Source organism: Lemur catta, chromosome 8 (genome assembly GCF_020740605.2).
Source record: "Lemur catta isolate mLemCat1 chromosome 8, mLemCat1.pri, whole genome shotgun sequence".
NCBI classification, from domain to species: domain Eukaryota; kingdom Metazoa; phylum Chordata; class Mammalia; order Primates; family Lemuridae; genus Lemur; species Lemur catta.
Window position 1 is genome coordinate 35007799 of NC_059135.1, and position 10058 is coordinate 35017856.

The 10058-nt window shown below is 37.5% G+C and overlaps 1 protein-coding gene across 2 annotated transcripts; it reads left to right on the top strand.

Moving 5' to 3' along the window:
* Positions 1-443: 443 nt before the first annotated feature.
* Positions 444-9671, top strand: LOC123643438 (RNA-binding protein 4-like). 2 transcript variants are annotated; one of them, XR_006736787.1, is made up of 3 exons: positions 444-853; positions 1645-1723; positions 5789-6198. XR_006736787.1 is itself a non-coding variant. In XM_045558981.1 (3 exons), the coding sequence occupies exon 3, from the start codon at positions 8802-8804 to the stop codon at positions 9231-9233; it is 432 nt and encodes a 143-aa protein (XP_045414937.1). In that variant the 5' UTR covers positions 444-853; positions 1645-1723; positions 8737-8801; the 3' UTR covers positions 9234-9671. The 2 variants fall into 2 exon arrangements, 1 of the variants encoding a protein (XP_045414937.1); XM_045558981.1 differs by lacking the exon at positions 5789-6198 and adding an exon at positions 8737-9671.
* The last annotated feature ends 387 nt before the right edge of the window (positions 9672-10058 follow it).

Sequence of the window (10058 nt, forward strand, 5' to 3'; positions counted from 1 at the left end):
TATGTGTGTATGTGTATGTACATGTGTATATGTATAGGTGTATGTATATATGTATAGTCAGATAAAATATAGTCTTTGGACAGCTTTCTCGTAGAGATTCTTGGCTGTAGTATGTTGTGTTCAACTCAGGTGCCAAAGGAGCTCTCTTCTTATGACATACAAATATACATTTAAATTCTTCAAGAAGTAGTTTGTTGGTCGAATAAACTAGATGCTGTGGAAACTGAATTGAGCTCTTGTATATCTAAAACTGATGAGATATTTCTAAATTGTTGATTGTCCATTTACTTACCTTCAGTGTTAAGATAATGCAGGTAGAACTTAGTCATTGGATAATAAGGAAATTATTACTTTTCTAAAATACCATATTATATTTTTTTAATTTGTAAAGGAATCATGCCATACCAAAAAATAAAAATCAAGAATTATTTGAATTTTGAATTATAAGCTAGTTCTTAAAAATACATTTTATACCAACTTTCTCTTTCTCTGAGGAATTTTAAAATATTTTACATGTTTCCCCTTAGTTTAGAATACATGGAGTTGTAAATTTCCATGCCTCTTTTCCTAACATTAAGTTTTATTATTAAAAAGCAACTAGCGTTTGCACAAAGAGTATAAAAATCCAGTTTTTTCATAAAGGTGAATTTAAGTATTTTTACTGATTGAAATGTGGAAATAAACCAATCTTTCAAGAGAATGTATTAGCAAATGACTCAATTCTTATTCTTCTTCTCCCAAGATTAAAAAAAAAAAATTGCCATCAAAAGCAGCTGAGATATCTCACTGAAGTAGGAATCTAAAGAGCTCCTCTGAGTGGATAGATGTCAGTAACACTTAAACACATCTAAAGGTAAATGTTAAATTGTGACAATTTTATAAAATTTAATTTGCTTTTTGGGTAGGATCCCTGGATAGATGAGATTTTAAAATATATGATGTATAGATAAAATTACAATTGTCATTTTAATAATTTTCCCTACAGTAAAGTTAACCTAGCTCTGAGCAGTGAAATTATAATGGCACTTTAAAAGAAGTAAGCAGTAACTATTCTCCCGTCTGTAATGAGATAAGGTGCTTGTGCCAGATTGTAAACCGACATACTGTTTCCTTTATCAAGGAAGTCTTGTTATGACAAAAAGTCAGCTGAACCAGTGTGATTGGTGACATGATTGATTTTTATTCTGGCACAAGCTCTTTCCTTCATTTTAGACAAATCAGAAACTGTTCATGGGCCATATTTTAAGTAGCCTTGCTCTAGGCAACATTTATAAATGTTGATACAACTGTTTACATTTCTTCTGTTTATTTTTGAATTTTAAGTTTGATATCTGACTTGGAAACTTGTCTTTATTCATTGTTGTATAAACAACTGTACTTTAATTTCAAATTGTATTAAAATTATCTGACTTCCAATTTAGGGGATTATTATCAATTTATAATTTTATAGAAGTATTTTAAAGAACAATAATTGTAAATTTTGCATAATTAAAATTGCCCTGCCATCTTAACTTTCATTAAATAGTCATGTTGCTTACGGCATATGGACAGACATTATGATTAATATTCCAGTAAAAAAAAACTTTATTGTGTCAACTTGATCCTTCTGGCTAAAAATTAAAAAGCACTTTTTTACATTTGTAGTTGCTGTTTGTTCTTAAAAGCTTTCCTGGATGTTCTAGCCCTTGACCTAGGTCATCTTTGAACTCCCTTTCCAATACAGGTATGTTTATTAGATCTTATCTATGGGAAAGGCCACATAAATTTGAAAACAAATAGATCTGTTCTCCGGTAATAAGAGATCCCTGATCATCACTTAAGTACACATTTGGGAATAACACTAATTGGGTGTCGGGCAGATGTGGGGCGGGGAGGGGATGGGTGTATACCTACATAATGAGTACGATGCTCACTGTCTGGGCAATGGACATGCTTGAAGCTCTGACTCGGGGGTGGGGAGGTATGGGCAATATACATTACCTAAACTTTTGTACCCCGATAATATGCTGAAATAAAAAAAAAAGATAGATTTAGAAAATGTCAATGAATGGCAGTGCACTACATGTTACACAGAGATGAATAAGGGATTTTTCAAGAAGTTTATAATCTGGTTATGAACTAAGGTTCAGCCTATTCACATTATTCGTGGTAGTTATGTTCTATAAAGTTCCCACACTCTATTAGTGACTACTGAAGCATCACTTCTAGGCCCTGGGACCTAGGGGAAATACACGGTTATTTCATGCAACGCTCTGTTCATAACATTTTTGTCAACCGGTAATATTAAATACAAATCCTTGTTTTATGTGCATGTCTGTTTAATAACACTTCAATATATATTGCTGATTCATTAACATTGAACTCATGGCCAATAGCCCTAAAACTTATGCCGGAATGAAGCTTACCACATGTATTTTCTCTGTGAGGCACTTAGCCTTAACGGAGCATAGGAACACTACACAGAACTTCAGTACTATGCTTCAGGACCATTTTAACACATTAACTGCCATGTGAGTTAATATTTAACTCATGCTAGCTTTGAGCCCAGGGCCTCGTGAAGCATATGTAACTCATGTCTCTTCACCTTGGGAGCTGCAAGAACTATTTTTCAAGTTGCATATAACTCATGCACAGAAAACAATAAAAAAAATGTTTTCATTAAATTAGAAAGGATTGTTCTTGAAGTTTTTATTCTATTTTTGTAATAAAACACCATGGCCCCAAGGAAAAAAATTTTTTTCTAGTGTGGCAGTCAATGTGTTAAACTATGAACTCACCAACAAAAAGTATAAAAATAATAATAACAACACTAAATAGCCCACAAAAGGACATTTGTTTTACAATGAAAGAACTGAAACAAGAAGACAGAGTGTCTCCTTACTCAACCTCAGTTGAGAGTAAGTTGTGTCAGGTGACTCAGTATTTTACTACAGTGAATATTATCTACAAATGACCATAAAAGCACCATGAGTGTTGATTTTGGAGTTACAAATTTTGACAAGTAGGTGAATTCACAAATAATCTGTGAATAATGAAAGTCAACTGTACATGGTGAAATCACCATGTAAGGGATATGAAGTGTGATGAGAGAAATGATGTGCAGAATTTGACACTTAACTAAATCTGTAGGAAGGAGAAATTGGTATGTGTTGGAACTTTTAAATTATAAGCACTTCTCTTTCTGGTTTTATATTTTATTTTGTTATTCTGACATGTAGGCATTCCCAATTTTTTCTGTTTAGCTTAGATTTTACTCCTGGGTACTGGGGTTATATGTATTATCTTTATTTGGATACAATACATTAACAAATACCTTCAAATGTAAAATAGCTGTAAGTCAAATCAAGATCATAGTCTCCCTTTCAGTATTACCTCCTCACACAAACTTCCTGGCTTCGTGTTACCTCCCTCAGTTAACAGCACTATTCACCCACACATCAGAACTGGAAATCTCTAGGTGTCATTTTGAAAATTTTGTTTGCTTACTGCACCCGTTCCAATTAGTCATTAACTTCTATCTTATATCTTAATATATCTTACAGTCATCTCTTGATTCCTAGTAGTACACAATCTTTCTTCTAGATCTAGATTGTCTATATCATCTAGAAAGAGGTCAGCAAACGTTTTATATAAAGGGCCAGTTACATATTTCAGGCTTTGCAAGCTAGACAATTTCTGTCGTTGTGTTTCTATCACAGCTACTCAGCTCTGCTGATGGAGCATGGAACAAATGAGTGTTCCAATACAAATTTTCAAAAACGGCCAATGGGGCATTTAGTTTGTTAACCCCAATTATATTAGTGCAATGGTATTTTAGCTGATTCTCCTAGCTCTAGTATAATCAAGATGGGAGAAGAGGCCAGAAGTAAACAGGGCTGTGCAATCTCATAAGATAAGGGAAAAATGAGTCTCATCTAAATTGACTGTCTAGACCAGGTGTGGTGGCTCATGCCGGTAATCCTAGCACTTTGGGAGGCTGAGGCAGGAGGATCGCTTGAGCCCAGAAGTTTGAGACCAGCCTGGGCAATAGCAAGAACCCCGTCTCTACAAAAATTTTTAAAAATCTTAGCAGGCTTGGTAGCGTGTACCTGTAGTCCCAGCTATTTGGGAGGATAAGGCAGAAGGATACCTTTCAGCCCAGGAGTTTGAGGTTGCAATGAGCTATGATCATGCCAATGGACTCAAGCCCTAGCAATAGAGTGAGACCCTGTTTCAATCAATCAATCAATCATCTAACAAGCTGACTTCAAATAGGAAGAGGTCTAAGAAATGGTCGTTGGATATAACAATTTCACTAGAATGGCAAGTTTGCAAGTGCTTAAGAAAATAGGAAGTAGAAGCCAAAGAATTGAATCATTCTTCCAAGAAATCTGGGTGAAGAGGGAGGATAACCATAGTTTGAAGAGTGTTTAAAAAGTGTTTTATTTTTTTATTTTTTTTTATTTTTTATTTATTTATTTTTTTTTTGAGACAGAGTCTCGCTCTGTTGCCCGGCTAGAGTGAGTGCCATGGCGTCAGCCTAGCTCACAGCAACCTAAACTCCTGGGCTTAAGTGATCCTACTGCCTCAGCCTCCCGAGTAGCTGGGACTACAGGCATGTGCCACCATGCCCGGCTAATTTTTTTCTATATATATATTTTTAGTTGGCCAGATAATTTCTTTCTATTTTTAGTAGAGACGGGGTCTCGCTCTTGCTCAGGCTGGTCTCGAACTCCTGACCTTGAGCGATCTACCCACCTCGGCCTCCCAGAGTGCTAGGATTACAGGCGTGAGCCACCGCGCCCGGCCTAAAAAGTATTTTAAAATGAGGAGAACTTGAAAATGTTTGTAGGCAAAGTGGAAGAAGGAGTCCACATGGAAGCCACAACTGAAGTACATGTCGGTGCTGATGATTGATGATAGAAAATGCCAGAGAAAGTGAGATCACAAGCACAAATAGGTTAGCCTCAGCTAGAAGAAGAAAAAACATTTTTTCACAGACAAATGTGAAGAAAAAGAAGGGAAATGACAATAGAGATGAGTAGGGGCTGATCAGTTTCTCCTTTAAGATTGCAGCTAGTCCATCTTCTGCTGAGAGGGAAGGGGCTGGAGGCAAGTCTGGCTTGAATTGTAAAAATTTGGCAACAGGTGAGGAACATAAGAGTCCTTGAACAGTGTCAAATGGGTAGAAATTACTATCAGGACAGACATTAAATACCAAACTTTTTAATTTGTGATTAAATAATTTATTGTGTAAAGTGTGGGGCCAAGTAATCTTGGTAATAGTAGTTTATAATTTCTGCCTGTATTTTTCCCTTTTGTATCAGAAGACTGCGTTTTTGCATGAGGGGAGGTATATGGTATCACTCCAAATGGGGCAAAAAAAGCCCAAAACTTTCTATTGGGACTTTTATTTGCAAATATGTAAATCTATTGGGAAAAATAAGAGTTTAAAAAGAGTGGAAAGGGCTCAGAGGGAAACAAGAAGAGATTGATCTCTGGATCTTAGAGCAGTGAGAACCTTGCCCAGTTCCCCACTGCATGTTGAAAATATTGCAGCACCTGTAGAGAATGGTCCAACACCAGGAATGTGGCTTCTAGGGCTAAGGTAGAATGAAAAGGGCTGTGTGAGGGTAAACATTGTTTTTGGAATGAGCATGGCAGGGAGAAGGAAGATAGCATTGAGCCTGAGAAGAGTTTCTCACATGGGTCTTATTATAGCTATTCTTTTACTTTGGATCACAACCTCATGAACAGAATGCTGTTACCATAAAGACAACAGTAGATTTCATATAACTCGTTCTAACAGGATCTCTTGGTGGAAGCTGAATGCATGAAACCACAATGCAAGTCCCTAATGGTACTTCTACGATTGTTGAAGACGATGTAGGTTGGCCAACTCTCCAGCCATAGCCAAGCTCCTCCTCCCTTGACTGCCTCCACTACAGAGGCTATTCCAGCTCACTTGGAATTAAGGATGAACTGGAAGTCGGCTGGGTGGCTCTTTGATTTCTTGATGGAAACCAGAAATGCTGCTGAAACCCCCACACCTCCCCATCACCTTAGATGGGAACGGTTTCCACCATCTTGTAACTATGAAGGAAAGGAATCCTGGAGATGCTGGCCCTGACATTTTTGACCCACTGTAGACACTGAAGCAATGGGAACAGTCATCTCCTTCTTTTAGTATGTGATAAAAATAAAGACCTATTTGGTTAATCCGTTCTCTTTTTGGTTTTCTGTTATTAGCAACTAAAAGCATCTTAACTGAAATAATCATTCATGTTTCCCAAACTCACATTCTTCATGATGTGGCAAAGGTATGCGGCAAAGAAAGAAAGCACCCTGGGCCCAATTATGTTCTGGGAACACTGTATTCAACAGTGTTAAACATGCATTTCTACTGCTGGATTCTTTGGAGGCTTTACTCTGGCAATCCCCAAGTGAGGAACTCAGTGTCTAGTGTGTTTCATAATTATTAATACTTAAACCATCTCTTTGGATATTATCTGTGGGCAGTTACTTGGAAAACAGGGCACTAGGTGCCAAAGCAATGTGTAGTTCAACAGTTTCTGAAGATCTGGCTTATCCAGGAATAGAATTCAAGTAATTTTGTGAGAGTCAGTTCTTATATTGGAGGAGGGACTGGTAAGGGTAGGCTCCTAAATTCCTGATTCAAGTAAGATCATTTTCAGTATCCCTTTTTATAGCACTGTAAGCTTCATATATTTATTAGAAATCACCAGTAGGTTCTGATACAACATGCTCTTATTCTCACGGGCCCTCAATATCTTGAAGATATTTTCTTGATAGAAAGTCATTGTTGTGGCCTTCTGCTGGGGACTCTTAGCTCAGCCATGCCCTGGCTTCCAGAACCAGCAGACTGCACTCTCACCACTCCTTCCTCTCTATCAGTTTACCACTTTTGTAATATTGTCCACATCAGAAAGCAAAGGCCTTTTCATATCTTCTGACTTCTTTATTTATCAAAGCTTTCCTGTGAGAATAAATTCCAACATTTTCCCATATAGTTTCCTCACAGCTGTACACACACACACACACACACACACACACACACACACACACACTTCTGTCTTTCTATATGGAAATGTAAGTTTTTCCTCGTAGTAAACAAACCAATCTTCCAGCTTATTGAAAAGTTCTTCCCCTTAAAATATATTACTAAACTCACTATTTACGAATGTCTCCAGTGGATGAGGTGGATGCAAGTGTGGTCAGAATCAAATGAATAATCTCTCACGTTTAGGTCCTGTACCAACCCTATGCTGTGGTCAACTCTCAGAATAAGTGAAAAAGGGATTATTTTATAATTAGTCGAAGGATTCCACCCTCTGTGGTTCACCACTGGAATTTAAATTTAGTGATGGTAATACCCCTTTGAAAGGCCAAAGGAAAGATATGTGCTAATTATACTGATATTTCTAGCCAGATTGTAAAATGCAACTGGGTCTCCAACTACAGACACACTTGTAAATGTACAATCACTCTAGTTATATTGACTAACAAACAAATGGTGCATAATGTGTGTGGGGAAAATTATAAGATAAAATTACTGAATAAATAAAACACAACAGATTCTTCATTTCCTCTAATGCATATCACAGCACTTCTTTAACCTGTAAATCAATAATCATGAATAAATCTATGAGGCTTCATGATCTTCCCTGGTTCCAACTTGGATCATTTTATAACTAAATTTTATAATTGAATTAACTGCCTATGTAGTCATACAAAGTCAAATTTTATAGATAGAATACTGAAGTTTGTTTCTTCCTCTGAAAGTAGTTAGCCCAATTTAATAAGAACGTGATTGGGTTTTAAATTGGGATTTGCACAAAAAGGCCTCTGAAATAAATGAATATTTAAGTAATCACAGACTAAAGACTATTGAAAACAAGTTTAAAAGGAGAAAAAAAGCTTGGCCATTTATTTAGAGGCCTTTTTGGCTGCTTTAACCTGTGTGAACAGCAACTACCTCTTTCTTTTACAAAGCAGCAGTAATCAGCTGTTTGCTTCTTTGATTAGTTCTGGTCCTAATTCATTTAATACTAATGATTAAGCATGAGATACTACAAATAAATCTGTCTCCTTTCTTACGAGAAATAGAATAATTACAATGGCCAATGGCTGGGGCCTTTTTCATTACTAAACTTGCTAGAGATTTAATTACTTTGGCTATGCTCCAGTACTCCTGAAAAACATGACAATAATCCCACAATATTGTAAGTAGTTGGTTTAATTTTGGAAGTTCTTTACAATATGTGTTTTTATAAAATAGAGGTATGTGTGTGTTTATATAAAAAATATTGCCTGTGGGTATGTCTGTATTCTGAACTACATAATGTATAAATTAAAGGAGAAAAAATAAAGTTTGCTAAGGGCCTGCTATGAAGAAGGAATTGTCTTTGGCTCTTTTATTCAAGCTGTTGCATTTCATCTGCCCAACAACCCTGGAAATCAAATATTGTCCTCATGTTGTGGGTGATAAAACTGAGTCTCAGAGAAATTGGGTAACTTTTCAAAGTTACCTAATTACCATAAGCTGGAATTTGAGCTCAAGTTCAAGCATTGACTTCAAATGCTTTTGTCCTTCCTATCACACCAAATTTGAATTAAATTTTCCAACATGAAATTAAAAAACTAGGAGAAAGTGATTGTAATCTGTATCACTTTTTAAAAGTTTGGATTAAAATTTAAATTTTCATGTTTGATTAAAAACTGAAAATATATTTTTAGTGTTTTGTCAGAAGCGTCCGCGCCGCGAGGAGGCCCTGCTGATTTCCGTGCGGGCTCTTGTCAGGATGGTGAAGCTATTCATTGGAAACCTGCCTCGGGAGGCCACAAAACAGGAGATCTGCTCACTCTTCGAGCAGTATGGAAAGGTGCTGGAATGTGACAACATTAAGAACTACGGCTTTGTGCACATAGAAAACAAAACTGCAGCTGAGGATGCCATATGCAACCTGCACCGCTACAAGCTTCATGGAGTGAACATCAACGTGGAAGCCAGCAAGAGTAAGAGCAAAACCTCAACGAAGTTGCATGTGGGCAACATCAGTCCCACCTACACCAACAAGGAGCTTCGGGCCAAGTTTGAGGAGTATGGTCCAGTCATCGAATGTGACACTGTGAAAGATTATGCCTTCGTACACATGGAGCGGGCAGAGGATGCAGTGGAGGCCATCAGGGGCCTTGATAACACAGAGTTTCAAGGTGGGATGTATGTGGACTGAAATTCCGAGCTGCGATTGTGTGTGAGAATACACCCTTCATGGTACCCCATCTCCGTGACGTTCTCGGCTCTGTGCATTCAGTCCCTCAGGAACCCTGGACCTTAATTTACCTTACTGAGTTCAGACCTTCTCTTCCTTTCCTTTCCTTTCCTGCCCACTTTCCTGTTCTTCCTACCCTTCAATACTTCTGTAGCCTCCCATTCATGTTCTGTCCTCCCAGCAGGCCTCATTGTGTGCAGAAACTGTGGTGGGGGCAGAGCTACCTCCTCCCTGCTTCCTGCCTCCAGTGGGTGTTGGATTTGGGGATGACCTTGGTGAGAGTCTCACTGCTTCTGGGTCTTCTTTTTTGGGCCAAAGGCTAGACCTATAGAGTTGGATCACTTTTTTCTTTCCAGTGAAATAAATGGTTTTTCAACTTAAAAAAAAAAACTGAAAATATATCATGAAGTCAATTATTATTATTATTATTTTTTGAGGCACGGTCTCACTTTGTCTTTCAGGCTGACGTACAATGGCACGATCATAGCTCACTGTAACTTTGAACTCCTGGGCTCAAGTGATCCTCCTACCTCAGCCTCCTGAGTAGCTGGGACAACAGGCATGTGCTACCATGCCTGGCTAACTTTTTTAGGTTTTAGTAGAGATAGGGTTTTACTATGTTGCTCAGGCTACTCTTGAATTCCTGGCCTCGAACAATCCTCCTGCCTCAGCCTCCTAATGTGCTGGGATTAATGAGCCACTGTGCCTGGCCTTATGGAATCAATTAATTTTAGGGTAGAATACTCTATATTGCAATAATTGTTGCATCACAGAATGCATTAGTAA

Bases quoted from the DNA above. Each gene is read 5' to 3' on its own strand.
- LOC123643438 (XM_045558981.1), top strand. From the start codon at position 8,802: ATGGTGAAGCTATTCATTGGAAACCTGCCTCGGGAGGCCACAAAACAG.